Below are 17,227 nucleotides of genomic sequence, written 5' to 3'. Positions count from 1 at the left end.
TTATATTATTTTTGTTAGTTTTCTAATTTTGCATGTATATAAAAAAAATTATTTAGATGAATGTCTCTTTTAATAATTTTTCATCTAAAAGTGATTTTGAGTAGTATAATCCAAACAATATTTATTTTACTATAATCAAATTTGATATAAAAATTGTCAAACATAAATCACGTTAACCCAAACTTACTTTTTATCAAAATCAATTTTACAAAATAAATTTTGTGCAAATTCCCGTTTGCAAACTGAAATCCAAACACACACATAAATATTCTTCTTCTTCCAACTTCAACTATCACCGTTCATTCCATAAACTTTTATAAACCGAACCAAAGAAAGTGATGAGTAGTGATCCTCAAAAAGATTATATTCCCCACAAAAAAAAAAAAACTAATAAGTAGGATTCCCACATTGGAGTTCCATTCCTTGTTTTCTAAGTCATGCCATTTATATAAGAAGAACCTTACCAACATAAACACACTTCTTTAATTTATTCTCCTTTAGCCATTTTCTCTCTTTGTTCCTTTATATCGATCTTTGATGGAACGCGGTGTTCTTGATGGTATCATCAGTAGGTTGCTTGATGTTAGAGGAAGACCTGGGAAACAGGTGCAGCTTTCTGAGGCAGAAATCAAGCAGCTTTGTGTAGTTTCCAAAAATATCTTCTTGAGGCAGCCCAATCTCTTGGAACTAGAGGCTCCAATTAAGATATGTGGTATCTATTTCCAACCTCTTTTCTATTTAATTTAATTTTGTTTCTTCGGTCCTTCCTGAATTTTAGTATATAATAATGATAATGATCTATAGGTTTTTCTTCCATTAATGAGTTTGAAAAATAAGTTTTCGTTTTAGTTTTTAGTTTGAATAATGATAGGGAGTCAACTTTATTTTCAGCCGCACGCGCTAGTCAATTACTTGTTTTAAATTTTAGATCTTAAGGACAAGTTTGAATAGGTATATAAGGATTTTTTTTTTAATTTTTAACATATGAAAATTTATGGATTTGGATCCTCTAAAGTTTGAATTTCACTTTAGAGAGTAAAGTGTGATCTCTCACCATTGATTTCATAGGTGGGACTAAGAATAAATATAAAAGAGAAACTATTCAAAGGTAAAAAATCACACTTTACTTTCCAAAGTGAAATTCAAACTTTAGAGGATCAAAATCCAAAATTTATAGTATTAACGTTTGCTATAATTTTTTAAAATTAAATTATAATTTTTTAAAAAATTATTTAAGTGTTTATAAAAAAATAAAAAAAGACTTATTTTATAATAATTTTATATTATTTTTCATTTAAAATAAATACTTTTAGGATTAAAAAATTAAATATAAAATAATTTATGTATAAATTATTTTTAATATAAAATATTTATTATTTAAACTTTTTTTTAAAAAGAGCTTTATAAAGCTATTTATCCAAATTAGACATAACTCACAATATCTAAATTCTAAAATTTAAATCGTGAATTTTAAATTATTTAAAAATATAAAAAAATTAAAAATTAAATAATATTAATTAATTAAAAATTAATTTTTTGTATTTTCTCTTTTAGTTTTTATTTTTTATTTATCTGATAGTCCGATAAAAATAGTAAGGGTTTCAAGCGAGAATTGTCGGAATTTTTTAAAATAAAATAAATATAAAATTGCATATATAGATACAATTTGAAGTATTTATTTTTTAACATTTTATTACTTATCTCGATCTCAAGATAAGACAATTTTTTAATAAGCTTATTTCATTTATAACGCAATTTAAATGTATCTTGTTCTCACCTAGTATTTTATCTCATGTACAGACTAATACCTTGTTAATGTTGCTTGCTTATCCCATCTTCTCCGAGAAGAAAATACATTTTTTTTATTTCCGAGAACAAAATATATTTTTTTTATTAAAAACAGGGAGAATTGAACCGAACTTCTAAATAAGTATGAAAAAACTATGTTATTTTAATTATAATTTATTAACATAAATAAAATACATTTATTAAAAAATTCAAAATAAGTAATAAAGTGTAGAAAAAGTAAATACTCCCACGTGTTTATACAAGTAATTTTTAAATTTATTTTATTTATTTTAAAAAATTTCCAGGATTGTCTCGTATTCATATTTCAATATGGGACCTCTAGTTTGGGGATCGATCAACCCGTCTTGGACTCTTGGTCATATTTCCTAGTTTGAAAACAGAATAACCCATCCGAAGTTACTTTGGTTTAATCTATTAGAAAATGAAAAGTGAATTGACTTGCACAACTAAGTGTAAGAATTGACTCTATCGGTGAAGTGGTTAGGATTTAAGCAAAAATGGTAAAATCGGTAATAACGGATTTAACGATGGATAATTCTTTTCAGTACGCTAACAACATCGACTATGAGAATAAGCATATTCTAAACTGTTTTTCTGATGTAATGTACCTCTAACTAAATACTCTGTTTCAGGCAGTTTACGACCTTTTAATTAAGGGTACCGGTTATTAAATAACTGTATTACTCTGATATCTTTTTTTTTCCCAGATTAGTATGCATTGCTCCTGTTTAATTCATTAGCAGTAGTTTGTGCAATTACAAATATTAATTGGTTTGTAGTTATGAAAGTTGAATAATTATTTATGTATGCACCGTATATACATTATACACACATTTAGTTATATATTATTGCATTAAAAAATACTACTTTTTATTTGCACTATTTGAATGGTTTTGAAAAATAAAGATAGAAAGTCAGGTATAATTAACTATTAATGTTAAATAAAATTAATAGTTTAAAATTATAATTTAATTAAATTTATCAAATTTCAACTTTTAAATTATTTAATAACTCTTAATTATTAATTTCATATAAACTCAGTGAAAATTATTGCACATGACTGTCTTTTTGCCTAGATCAAGAATTCCTTTCTAAAATTAAGTAGGAGCTAACATCTTATTACACCAACAGGAGATGTCCATGGTCAATATCCCGACCTTCTAAGACTCTTCGAGCATGGCGGATTTCCTCCTCGGTCCAACTACTTATTTTTAGGAGATTATGTGGATCGTGGGAAGCAAAGTCTGGAGACAATATGTCTTCTTTTAGCATACAAGATAAAATACCCAGAAAACTTTTTCCTTCTTAGGGGCAACCACGAATGTTCTTCTATAAGCCGTATTTATGGATTCTATGACGAATGTAAAAGGAGGTTCAATGTTAGGATGTGGAAAACATTTACAGATTGTTTTAACTGCTTGCCCCTGGCCGCTCTCATTGATGATAAGATAATATGTATGCACGGCGGACTCTCGCCGGACTTGCGTAATCTAAACCAAATAAGGAGCCTGCCTCGTCCGACCGAAGTCCCCGAAATCGGCTTGCTGTGTGACCTTCTTTGGTCTGATCCTTGTGGAGACATTGAGGGTTGGGGAGCCAACGAACGCGGAGTTTCATATACTTTTGGAGCTGATAGGGTCACACAGTTTCTCGAGAAGCATGATCTTGACTTGATTTGTCGAGCTCATCAGGTTTTACATTCGTCTATGATCTTAACAAAAATATTATGTATACATAAAAAATTAGTCTCTATTTATTTGTGTATAAATATAGTATTGTTTGATTCGATTTTAATGTGTATGTTAATTTCAATATCTATTTTATATTGTAGTTGATTTGTTGCTTAATTTTTGATGTACATCTAACATAGTTCAAATCTTAAAATATAGACTCATACAACATAATTGACTAAAATTCAAGCACATAGGCGGCTGATTTATATTTATATCTTTAAATTTGCAGGTTGTTGAAGATGGATATGAATTCTTTGCTAATAGACAACTTGTGACTATCTTTTCAGCACCCAATTATTGTGGAGAGTTCGATAATGCTGGCGCAATGATGAGCGTTGACGAGACACTTATGTGCTCTTTCCAAATATTAAAGCCAGTTGAGAAAAGGCCTAAGTTCGGTTTCGCGAGCACCAGCGCAGTTAAGTCTAGCACTCCGACCAAAATCAAGGTATTGCTATTTATGAAATAATTTATTTATTTATTGTTAAAGTTTTTATAAAGTATACATCTAAATTAATTTTTAAAAAGTTATAGATTGAGTACTTTCTGTTTCAAATAATTTTTTATTCTCTATAATCTTCGAAAATTACTCTCTTATACAAATTAATTTTTCAGTCACTTTTAGTTAGAATGTTAATATCTTTATTAAATAAATAAGTCCTTAAAAATTTATTATAAGACATAAAAAATATTACTATAAAAAAATTAGTGATTCTTTAAAATGATGAAAGGAACAAACTGTCTAATAAAAATAATTCTTAAAAATTTTTAAAAAATAAAAAATTATTAAATTAAAATATTCAATCTAAAATTTTTTGAAACTAATTTAGATAGTTATTCATTTTAAGAAAAAACATATGTTAATAAAATTTGATCGTTATTATCAAATAAAAAATTCCATAATATTTAACATTCTTCTTTACCAAATCTTAGTACATACATACATCATCTTGGTAGCAACTAAAAATTTATATAACAATTACAAATTTATTTATTAGATAAAGATTGTCAGTATCGCCAGCCTCATGTGGTAGGTTAAGGGAGTCGTCCAAGGGATTCCAATGGCTATCAGCCTGTCGACGATCCGCCTGTTAGGTCAGTCGATCGGCAGTTGAGGTGGATTAGTTGGTAACGAGTCGATCGGTTGGCGGCGGTTTAGCACAGATGAAAAATACAAGCATGCTCAGTTTAATTCTCAGTTTTCTTAATGAGAGTTTATATATACTTTTCAATATACTAAAATTGTAAAGTAACACAAAAAAAGGATGGTTGCTAACATTCACAGCATTTGTTTGTTCCAACTTTAACAATTGTGGCTATATTTTGCTTTCATCATTTTGTGCAGGCATTTCTTGGTGGTAAAGTATGAAGTGTGCTAGCTGACAGAAATCTTTTGGACACCCAAAATCGATTTCGAGAAATTGGTAGTGTTCATCACTTCAATATTACGGAAGAATGCATTTGGCGGTATACCTTATCAGCTATGAAGCGAACAAACTAACAATATTAACAATTCCCTATCAGAGTATAGTTGTGTTTTTTCTAATAATTGTCCATGAAAACAAAAAGTTGTAATAGATTCATGTAGATGTTTACTTATCTCCGACAAATATATTACAACTCAAGATAGGACAACATTATTACTTTATTTGTTTCAAAATATTGTTTCTTTTGACTAAATTTGTATTTTGAAAAATTAATTTATGATGAAATCTGTCAAAATATATAGTGACTTATTTCAATGTATTATTCATTTAGTTGAAGCAAGGGTTATTTTGAAACATGCATAATGATCCGTTACATATAAACCCAAACTGAATTTAACTATAAATCGAAACTATAATAAATGTGCATAATAAAACCGCATGAAATCCAAATCAAATAAACATGCGGTTTATAAAGTCAAATATCATTCAGAAGCAGTTACCACATAATTAGGTTAATATTCTCAATACCTCTGAGAATATCAATATCTGTCTTTAATATAAACAGCCTTATAAATACAAAAAACTTCTGAGATGAAGAAAGTACGCTATTCAATATGAATATTATATCCTTCATTTGATACTCTTTCTAACTTGAGTGTTGGAGTACCTTTACAAGTGTCCACCACCGCCATTCCTAAAGAAGCCGACGTATACCTCATCCAATTTAAAGAGAAGCGTGTTCGAGCGTTGAACAAGACGAGCTATACCTTGAAACCAGTCATCGACTTAGGAACATTTGACGCCCACCGTGGGGCCAAGTTTAACTAACCCCACCTTCGTCTCTTCTACCTTATTATCACCACCTTTTTACAGGTCATAACTTATGGCGGACGAGCTAAGTAACCCTATCCTCCCTCCACTCAAGCTGAACTATTGGTCATCAACAAGTCTTTACGAGTAGAAAACCAATGAATGGCCGACCTATTACATCAGACACAAAATAGCAAAAGTAAGAGAGGAGAACACAAGAACACTGAAAACAAGGATGATCACGACAAACACACGTTAGAAGCCAAGCCCATAATAACAACCTCCACGATGCTAACGGTGAAGCGGACCAATCCATTTTCAAAATACATCATGGATTTTAAATGCCAAAAAATTTCACCTTGCCAACAATACTGAAACCTTATGAAGGGATTGGCGATCCCAACATACATGTCACCAAGTTTTACACAATGATGTTCATGAACAGTGCATCCGGTCCAATACTCTATCCTACATTTCCTACCTTTTTAGATGGTGCTATCTTGATCTGGTTTTCTAATTTGCCTGCAAGTTCTATATCAAATTTTGACGAACTGGCCGACCTTTTTGTTAACAATTTTGCCGCATCAAAGATCTATGTACATGACTCAGATTATCTCAACACCATAAAGTAAGGACAACATAAAAGTAATAAAGATTACTTGACGAGGTTTTGCCAAGGCAACTATGGAGATACCTAACCTTAACCGATAAGTCTACTTGCATGCCTTGAAAAGTGGGCTCTGCCCTGGAAAATTCTAGGAAACTATAGTTGTTAAGAAGTCGAAGACATTGGACAAATTCCAAGAAAAGGCAACAAGCCATATTGAAATAGAAGAGCTTTGACAAATTTGGAAAACAAAGAGGCCTAACCCTAACAGAGAAAAGAAAAAGCAAAACAATATACAAATAATATAAACAAATAAAAAACCATTCAAATTAACACTAAAGTTTGATTCGTATACCCCTTTCAACACCAAAAGGGAGGATATTATCAAAGACATCCTACATTCAAAGCTGATCAAACCACCGAACAAGGCAGCGACATACCAAGACCACTGACACGTGGATAAATCTAAATATTGTACCTTTCATCAAAAGCATGAACACACCACAAATGATTCCATTATAGCAAAAGATCTCCTCGAGAAGCTAGCTCACCAAGGCCTGCTAGACAAATACATTAATAGACGAGGACACCGACGAAATACATATGACCTCGATCGGCCAACACTAAAAATCAAATGACAATCATAGGGACAAAGAAAAAAGTTAGACGACAACCCTAACCAACCTCACAGAGTTATTAATTGTATTTCTGGTGATTTCGCAGGTGGAGGTGTAGCAACTCGGCCAGAAAAAGGTCCTATAGGACTATGATGTTAGTTACCAGCTCTAAGCCAATCTATACAACCAACGTTGATGCTCCAGACATCAGATTCAGTTCCTCAGACTACAAAGCAATAGATAAAGACCTGGACAATCCCGTAGTTATATCGTTACAAGTTGGCAAGCCATTGGTGAAAAAAGTCCTTATGGACCCAGGTAGCAGCGCCGATGTACTTTTCTATTCAATATACCAAAATATGAAACTAAGTGACAAGCTCTTAAACCATCTACAGGAGAATTGGTAGGTTTCTCAGGTGAGTGTGTTCCAATTCGAGGTTATATATGGTTACAAATAACACTAGGCAATTACCCTGATTGTAAAACTTTAGATATCCAATACTTAGTTGTGGACTACAAAAGCCCATATAATATCATCCTAGGCAGACCTTCTTTAAATGCTTTTCATGCTATTGTTTTGACTATACATTTGTGTGTCAAGTTTTTCTCACAAGATAACAAAGTTGTCACTATCGACGTTAACCAGAAACAGGCCAGACAATGCTATAACACAAGCCTCAAGGCAAACCCTTCAAGAAAAGCCGACGAGTTGTACGTACAAACGGTCTATAACTCGGAGAGCCTACCTACTTTAGCAGATATAGACCCTCGAACAAACCTGCAAGACTGGTATGCGAAATTGTGATTCACACATTTCACAACTCCGCATAGCTGACCAGTAAGTGCACTGGGTCATCCAAGTAATACCTTACGTGAGTAAGAGTCGATCCCACAGAGATTGACGGCTTAAAGCAAGCTATGGTCATCTTGTAAATCTCAGTCAGGCGGATTCAAATGGTTATGAGGTATTGATAATTGAAAGATAAATAAGACGAAAAATAACATAGAGATACTTATGCAATTCATTGGTGGGAATTTCAGATAAGCGTTTGGAGATGCTTTGTTACTCCTGAACCTCTGGTTTCCTATTGTCTTCATCCAATCATGCGTGCTCCCTTCCATGGTAAGCTGTATGATCCTCTCAGTGAAAATGGTCCGGCTACGGTCTCTGTACGGCTAATCAACTGTCAGATTTCTCGTCCCGGATGAAAAATACCAGGCACAACTACCACAGGGCTAATCATCTGTCGGTTCTCACTAGCGTCAAAATAAGAACCATTGATCCTTTTGCACACTGTCACTGCGCCCAACATTTCGCGAGTTTGAAGCTCTTCATAGTCATCCCTTCCCAGATCCTACTCGGAATACCACAGACAAGGTTTAGACTTTCCAGATCTCAGGAATGCTGTTTATTGTTCTAGCCTATACCACGAAGATCCTAATATCAGCTTCAGATGCTCTGTTGTCAGGAGAGACGATGTGAATTGTTGAATAGAGACCCAAGAGAATATACTCCGGCTGTCATCCAATGACTACGTTGAACATCATGTAGACCGCTTTGTAGTTGTCAGGCACGCGGATCTTGGCTAAGCGAGTACTGAAGATAGAGAGTGATTGTCATGGGTCACCCCTTTAGTCTGATTTAACTGAATTAAGTACAAGAGTATATCTTAGAGAAGAAGTAGGCGTGAATTGAATGAAAAACCATAGTACTTGCATTAATTCATGAGGAACAGCAGAGTTCCTCACTTAATCTATGAGGTGTAGAAACTTCACCGTTAAAAATACATAAGAACAAAGCGTCTAGGAATGGCCAAATGGCCAGCCTTCAAAAAGGGTTCGAAGAACTCCAAAAGGTCCAAGACTTCGAATACAATAGTAAAAAGTGCTATTTATACTAAACTAGTAAACTAGGTTTACAGAAAATGAGTAGATAGTACAGAAATCCACTTCCGGGGCCCACTTGGTGTGTGTTGGGCTGAGCCTTGAAGCCTTCACGTGCATACACCATCCTTGGAGTTAAACGCCAGCTTTGGTGCCAGTTCTGGCGTTTTACTCAAGAAAAGGGTCTCTGGTGGACGTTTGGACGCCAGTTTGGGACATCAAATCTCGAGCAAAGTATAAACTATTATACATTGCTGGAAAGCCCAAGATGTCTACTTTCCAATACAATTGAGAGCGCACCAATTGGGCTTCTGTAGCTCTAGAAAATCCACTTCAAGTGCAGGGAAGTCAGAATCCAACAGCATCTGCAGTCCTTTCTTAGCCTCTGAATCAGATTATTGCTCAAGTCCCTCAATTTTAGCCAGAAAATACTTGAAATCATAGAAAAACATACAAACTCATAGTAAAGTACAGAAATGTGAATTTTGCATAAAAACTAATAAAAATATACTACAAAGTGACTAAAACATACTAGAAACTACCTAAAAACAATGCCAAAAAGCGTATATTATCCGCTCATCACAACACCAAATTTAAATTGTTGCTTGTCCCCAAGCAACTAGAAACAAAATAAGATAAAAAGAAGAGAATATACAATAAATCTTAAAATATCAATGAAGCTTAGTTCTAATTAGATGAGTGGGACTTGTAGCTTTTTGCTTCTGAACAGTTTTGACATCTCACTTTATCCTTTGAAATTCAGAATGATTGGCATCTATAGGAACTCAGAATTAAGATAGTGTTATTGATTCTCTTAGTTCAGTATGTTGATTCTTGAACACAGCTACTTATGAGTCTTGGCCATGACCCAAAGCATCTTGTTTTCCAGTATTACCACCGGATACATAAATGCCACAGACACATAACTAGGTGAACCTTTTCAGATTGTGACTCAGCTTTGCTAGAGTCCCCAGTTAGAGGTGTCCAGAGTTCTTAAGCACACTCTTTTTGCTTTGGATCATGACGTTAACCACTCAGTCTCAAGCTTTTCACTTGGACCTTCATGACACAAGCACATGGTTAGGAACAGCTTGATTTAGCCGCTTAGGCTAGGATTTTATTCCTTTGGGCCCTCCTATCCATTAATGCTCAAAGTCTTGGATCCTTTTTACCCTTGCCTTTTGGTTTAAAGGGCTATTGGCTTTTTCTGCTTGCTTTTTCTTTCTTTCTCTTTTTTTTCGCCTAATTTTTTTTCACAAGCTTTGTATTTTTCACTGCTTTTTCTTGCATCAAGAATCAATTTTATTATTTTTCAGATTATCAATAACATTTCTCTTTTTTCATTATTCTTTCAAGAGCCAACAATTTTAACATTCATAAACTTTACTATAAAAAATATGCACTTTTCAAGCATTCATTCAGAAAACAAAAAGTATTGCCACCACATCAAAATAATTAAACTAATTTCAAGATAGAATTCGAAATTCATGTACTTCTTGTTCTTTTGCAATTAGAAACATTTTTCATTTAAGAAAGGTGAAGGATTCATGGGACATTCATAACTTTAAGGCATAGACACTAGACACTAATGATCATGTAATAAAGACACAAACATAGACAAAACATAAAGCATAAGAAATGAAAAATAGAAAAACAAATAACAAGGAAATTAAAGAACGGGTCCACCTTAGTGATGGCGGCTAGTTCTTCCTCTTGAAGATCCTATGGAGTGCTTGAGCTCCTCAATATCTCTTCCTTGCCTTTGTTGCTCCTCTCTCATGGCCATTTGGTCTTCTCTGATTTCATGGAGGATAATGGAGTGCTCTTGGTGCTCCATCCTTAGTTGCTCCATATTGGAACTCAAATCCCCTAAAGAGGTGTTGAGCTGCTCCCAATAGTTGTGTGGAGGAAAATGCATCCCTTGAGGCATCTCAGGAATTTCTTGATAAGGGTCTTCCTCATGTTCTTGTTGAGGTCCATGAGTGGACTCTCTTGTTTGCTCCATCCTCTTTCTAGTGATGGGATTTTGAGATGAATCTCTCCATCTCCCATGACTCGGAGGTGGAAGCCATTGCCTTCCCTTTCCTCTTTCTAGAGGTTACTCCGGCCTTAGGTGCCATTAATGGTTATGGAAAAACAAAAAACAACGCTTTTTTCCACACCAAACATAAAAGGTTTGGTCGTCCTCGAGCAAAAGAAGAAAGAAGAGAGTAGAAGAAGAAGAGAAGTGGGAGATAGAGGCATGAGAGGGTTTTGGCCAAGGGGGAAAGAAGTGTTTGTGATGTGTGAAAGTGGAGGAATAGGTAGGGGGTATATATAAGGTAAGAGGAGGGGTGGGTCCGCGTGAATTGGGGTGGGTTTGGGAGGGAAATAGTTTGAATTTGAATGGTAAGGTAGGTGGGGTTTTATGATGGTTTTTTTGGGAATTAGGGTATGGATGTGAGTGGTGTTTTGGGTAGAGTGTTACAGAGAGGTGTGAAGAGGAGAGAGAGTGAGGTGAGGTAGGTGGGGATCCTGTGGGGTCCATAGATCCTGAGGTGTCAAGGATTTTTCATCCTTGCACATCCTTGGCATTAAACGCCCTCTGTGTACCATTCCTGGCATTTAAATGCCAGGCTGCTGCCCTTTTCTGGCGTTAAACGCCATTCTGCCTGCCAGTTCTGGTGTTTAACGCCCAAAATGGTGCCAGGCTGGGCGTTTAAACGCCCATTTTTCTATCCTTACTGGCGTTTAAACGCCAGTTTGCCTGCCAGTTCTGGTGTTTAACGCCCAGAATGGTGCCAGACTGGGTGTTAAATGCCCATTTTGGTATCCTTACTGGCGTTTAAACGCCAGTAAGCTCGTCCTCCAGGGTGTGCTATTTTTGATGCTATTTTTTATTTTGCTTTAACTTTTGTAGTTATTTTTGTGACTCCACATGATCATCATCCTAAAGAAAACATAAACTAATATAGATAAATAAATAAAATTGGGTTGCCTCCCAATAAATGCTTCTTTAATGTCAATAGCTTGATAGTGAGCTCTTTTCAGAGCTTCACAATTGCTCAGAGCATGGTTGTGGCCTCCCAACACCAAACTTAGAGTTTGAGTGTGGGGGCTCTGCTTGACTCTATATGGAGAGAATTGGATGAAGCCTTTCATGCTTCTTCTCCATGTTTACAGAGGAAGATCCTTGAGCCTTAAACAAAAGGTAGTCCTCATTCAACTAAAGGACTAACTCTCCTCTGTCCACATCAATTACATCCCTTGCTGTGGCTAGGAAGGGTCTTCCAAGGATGATGAATTCATCCTCATCCTTTCTAGTATCTAGGATTATGAAGTCAGCAGGGACGTAAAGGCCTTCAACCTTCACTAAGACATCCTCTACAAGTCCATAAGCCTGTTTCATTGATTTGTCTGCCATCTCTAGTGAGATTCTTACAGCTTGTACCACAAAGATCCCTAGTTTTTTTTTATTACAGAGAGTGGCATGAGGTTGATACCTGACCCCAGGTCACACAAAGCCTTTTCAAAGGTCATGGTGCTTATGGTGCAAGGTATTAAGAACTTTCAGGGTCCAGTTCCTTTTGAGGTAATGTCTGCTGAATCTAGGTATTCAGTTCATTTATGAGCAATGGGGTTCATCCTCCCAAGTCTCATTACCAAATAACTTGGGATTCAGCTTCATGATTGCTCCTAGATACTGAGCAACTTGCTCCTCAACAGTGTTTTCATCCTCTTCAGAGGAAGAATATGCATCAGAGCTCATGAATGGCAAAAGTAAGTTCAGTGGAATCTCTATGGTCTCTGTATGAGCCTCAGATTCCTTTGGTTCCTCAATAGGGAACTCCTTGTTGATTAGTGGATGTCCCTTGAGGTCTTCCTCACTGGGAATCACTGCCTTTTTACTCTCTCCAGGTTCGGCCATTTCAGTTATAGTTATGGCCTTGCACTCTCTTTTGGGTTCTCTTATTGATTGGGAGAGTACTAGGAGGAGTTTCAGTAACTCTTTTACTCAGCTGACCCACTTGTGCCTCCAAATTTCTAATGGAGGACCTTGTTCGTTCATGAAACCGAGTGTGGCCTTAGATAGATCAGAGACTATGTTTGCTAGGCCAGAGAGGCTCTGCTTAGAATTCTCTGTCTGTTGTTGAGAAGATGATGGAAAAGGTTTGCTATTGCCAAACCTATTTCTCCCACCATTATTGTTGTTGAAGCCTTATTGAGGTTGCTGTTGATCCTTCCATGAAAAATTTGGATATTTCCTCCATGAAGGATTATAGGTGTTTCCATAGGATCCTCCCATGTAATTCACCTCTTCCATTGCAGGATTCTCAGAGTCATAAGTTTCTCCTTCAGAGGAAGCTACTTTAGCACTGCCAGATGCAGCTTGCAATCCAGTCAGATTTTGAGAAATCATATTGATTTGCTGAGTCAATATTTTGTTCTGAGCCAATATGGCATTCAGAGTATCAATTTCAAGAACTCCTTTCTTCTGAGTCACCCCATTATTCACAAGATTCCTTTCAGAAGTGTACATGAACAGGTTATTTGCAACCATCTCAATGAGTTCCTGGGCTTTTGCAGGGGTTTTTAGATGAAGAGATCCACCAGCAGAATGGTTCAATGACATCTTAGACAATTCAGACAGACCATCATAGAATATACATATGATACTCCATTCTGGAAGCATGTTAGAAGGACACCTTTTGGTTAATTACTTGTATCTTTCCCAAGCTTCATAGAGGGATTCACCTTTCTTCTGTTTGAAGGTTTGGACGTCCACTCTAAGCTTACTCATCTTTTGAGGTGGAAAGAATTTGGTCAAGAAGGCATTGACCAACTTTTCCCAAGAGTTCAGACTTTCTTTAGGTTGTGAGTCCAACCATGTCCTAGCTCTGTCTCTTACAGCAAAGGGAAAAAGCATAAGTCTGTAGACCTTGGGATCAACCCCATTGGTCTTAACAGTATCACAGATCTGCAAGAATTCAGTTAAGAATTGATGAGGATCTTTCGATGGAAGTCCATGAAACTTGCAATTCTGCTGCATTAGAGAAACTAATTGAGGCTTGAGCTCAAAGTTGTTTGCTCCAATGGCAGGAATTGAGATGCTTCTTCCATAGAAGTTGGAAGTTGGTGCAGCATAGTCACCAAGCATCTTCCTTGCATCTCTAGCATTGTTGTTGGGTTCGGCTGCCATGTCTACTTCTTTTTTGAAATTTTCTGTAAGGTCCTCTCCGGATTTTTGTGCTTTAGCTTCTCTTAGCTTCCTCCTCAGAGTCCTTTCAGGTTCAGGATCAGCTTCAACAAGAATATTTTTATCCCTGTTTCTGCTCATATGAAAAAGAAGAGAACAAAAGGGAGTAGTGGAATCCTCTATGTCACAGTATAGAGATTCTCTGAGGTGTCAGAAGAAAAGAAGAATAGAAGAATGAGGTAGATAGAGAACGAAAGGAATTCAAACACAGAGGGAGAGAGAGGGTTCGAATTATAAGTAGAAGAGAAGTGTTAGCAAATAAATATAAAGAGATGAGAGAGAGAGTTTTCGAAAATTAAAATTAAAATAATTAGTTAATTAAAAAGATTTTTGAAAAAGTGGTTAGTGATTTTCGAAAATTGTAAGTGGAAAAGTGGTTAGGTGGTTTTGAAAAAGATAAGAAATAGTAATTTGTTTGAAAAAGATTTGAAAATAATTTTGAAAAGATGAGAAGTTAGAAAAGAAAGATTTTGAAATCAAATTAAAAGAGATATCATTGAAAAAGATTTGATTTTAAAAAGATATGATTGAAAAAGACTTGATTTTTAAAAAGATATGATTGAAAAGATATGATTGAAAAAGATTTGATTTTAAAAAGATTTGATTTTTTAAAATTGATGACTTGACTAACAAGAATTTAAAAGATATTTTTGAAAATATGAGAGAAGATTAAGAAAAAGATTTTTGAAAAATTAGTTTGAAAATTTTCAAAAACATTAAAAGAAAAATGAAAAATGAAAGTTTAAAATATGTTTTATGCAAAAAGTTATGAATTAAAACATGAAAATTTGAAAAAATTTGAATTGGAAACAAAATCACCTCCCTTGTGTCATCCTGGCGTTAAACGCCCAGGATGCTATCCATTCTGACATTTAACGCCCAGAATGCTACCTTTTTGGGTGTTTAACGCCCAGCCAGATACCCTGGCTGGCATTAAACTCCAAAAATCCTTTTTTACTGCGCGTTTTTCTAAACGCCCAAAATGCTGCCCATTCTGGCGTTAAATGCCCAGAATGCTGCCCATTCTGGCATTTAACGCCCAGAATGATAGCTTTACTGGCGTTAAACGCCCAAAATAGTAGTCATTCTGGCGTTTAACACCCAAAGTGCCTCTTTACTGGCGTTTTGACGCTAGTGAGCTCTTTTTCTCTGTGATTCTTCTGCCTTATGTTCTGAATCTTCATTTCTCTGTATTATTTACTTGAAAAGATATGTTATTTTTTTTATTTTTGAATTTTTAATGAAGAGATAGAGAAACAACAAAATGAAATAAAACATAAAAATGCAAGATCAAAACAAGTAATGCATGCAAGGACACTTTGAATGTCAAGATGAACACCAAGATCACTTTGAAGATCATGATGAACATCAAGGACATATTTTTGAAAAATTTTTAAGAAAAGAAAGACATGCAGGACACCAAACTTAGAAATTTTGAATGTTCAAAAACTATGATTTTGAAAATGCATATGAAAAACAACATAAAACACAAAACAGGAAAATCATGAGATTGTCAGGAAATCATCAAGAATAACTTGAAGATTACAGAAGAACACAATGCATGAATTTTTTTTTGAAAATAAAAATAAAAATTACCCAATCTAAGCAACAAGATAAACCATCAGTTGTCCAAACTCAAACAATCCCCGATAAAGGTGCCAAAAACTTGGTATGCGAAATTATGATTCACACTTTTCACAACTCCGCATAGCTAACCAGCAAGTGCACTGGGTCGTCCAAGTAATACCTTACGTGAGTAAGGGTTGATCCCACGGAGATTGACGGGTTGAAGCAAGCTATGGTCATCTTATAAATCTCAGTCAGGTGAATTCAAATGGTTATGAGGTATTGATAATTGAAAGATAAACAAGACGGAAAATAACATAGAGATACTTATGCAATTCATTGGTGGAAATTTCAGATAAGCGTTTGGAGATGCTTTGTTACTCCTGAACCTCTGGTTTCCTATTGTCTTCATCCAACCATGCATGCTCCCTTCCATGGCAAGTTGTATGATCCTCTCAGTGAAAATGGTCTGGCTACGATCTTTGTACGGCTAATCAACTGTCGGATTTTTTATCTCGGATAAAAAATACCAGGCACAGCTACTGCAGGGCTAATCATCTGACGGTTCTCACTAGCGTCGGAATAAGAATCATTGATCCTTTTGCACACTGTCACTGCGCCCAACATTCGCGAGTTTGAAGCTCTTCACAGTCATCCCTTCCCAGATCCTACTCGGAATACCACAGACAAGGTTTAGACTTTCCCGATCTCAGGAATGCTGTCTATTATTCTAGCCTATACCACAAAGATCCTAATCTCAGATTTAGATGCTCTGTTGTCAGGAGAGATGATGTGAATCTTTGAATAGAGACCCAAGAGAATATACTCCGGCTGTCGTCCAATGACTACGTTGAACATCATGTAGACCGCTTTGTGGTTATCAGGCACGGGGATCTTGGCTAAGCGAGTACTGAAGATAGAAAGTGATTGTCACGGGTCACCCCTTCAGTCTGACTTAACTGAATTATGTACAAGAGTATATCTTGGAGAAGAAGTAGGCGTGAATTGAATGAAAAACCATAGTACTTGCATTAATTCATGAGGAACAGCAGAGCTCCTCACCTTAATCTATGAGGTGTAGAAACTCTACCGTTGAAAATACATAAGAACAAAGGGTCTAGGCATGGCCAAATGGCCAGCCTCCAAAAAGGGTTTGAAGAACTCCAAAAGGTCCAAGACTTCGAATACAATAGTAAAAAGTGCTATTTATACTAAACTAGTAAACTAGGTTTACAAAAAATGAGTAGATAGTGCAGAAATCCACTTTCGGAGCCCACTTGGTGTGTGTTTGGGCTGAGCCTTGAAGCCTTCACGTGCATACACCATCCTTGGAGTTAAACGCCAGCTTTGGTGCCAGTTCTGGCGTTTTACTCCAGAAAAGGGTCTCTGGTGGGCGTTTGGACGCCAGTTTGAGACATCAAATCTCGGGCAAAGTATAAACTATTATACATTGCTGGAAAGCTCAAGATGTCTACTTTCCAACACAATTGAGAGCACGCCAATTGGGCTTCTGTAGCTCTATAAAATCCACATCGAGT

At 35.5% G+C, this 17,227-nt stretch overlaps 1 protein-coding gene and 1 non-coding gene across 3 annotated transcripts; both read left to right on the top strand.

Annotated features, from left to right (window-relative positions):
* The first annotated feature begins 337 nt into the window (after window positions 1-337).
* LOC112742997 (serine/threonine-protein phosphatase PP1) lies at window positions 338-5,284 on the top strand. Of its 2 annotated transcripts, none has more exons than XM_025792236.3 (4): window positions 338-712; window positions 2,941-3,500; window positions 3,772-3,990; window positions 4,888-5,284. In XM_025792236.3, exons 1-4 carry the CDS (start codon window positions 538-540, stop codon window positions 4,909-4,911), a joined length of 978 nt encoding a protein of 325 aa, XP_025648021.1. In that variant the 5' UTR covers window positions 338-537; the 3' UTR covers window positions 4,912-5,284. The 2 variants fall into 2 exon arrangements, 1 of the variants encoding a protein (XP_025648021.1); XR_003171921.3 differs by having other exon boundaries at window positions 404-712; window positions 3,830-3,990.
* Window positions 5,285-13,553: 8,269 nt separating this feature from the next.
* Window positions 13,554-13,661, top strand: LOC112766255 (small nucleolar RNA R71). Its single transcript, XR_003184218.1, has one exon. It is a non-coding gene; the product is annotated as a small nucleolar RNA R71 (small nucleolar RNA).
* Window positions 13,662-17,227: the final 3,566 nt, after the last annotated feature.

Source organism: Arachis hypogaea, chromosome 2 (assembly GCF_003086295.3).
Source record: "Arachis hypogaea cultivar Tifrunner chromosome 2, arahy.Tifrunner.gnm2.J5K5, whole genome shotgun sequence".
Classification (NCBI taxonomy): domain Eukaryota; kingdom Viridiplantae; phylum Streptophyta; class Magnoliopsida; order Fabales; family Fabaceae; genus Arachis; species Arachis hypogaea.
Note: the sequence above shows the minus strand (reverse complement) of the source record. Positions and strands in the feature narration are given on the sequence as shown.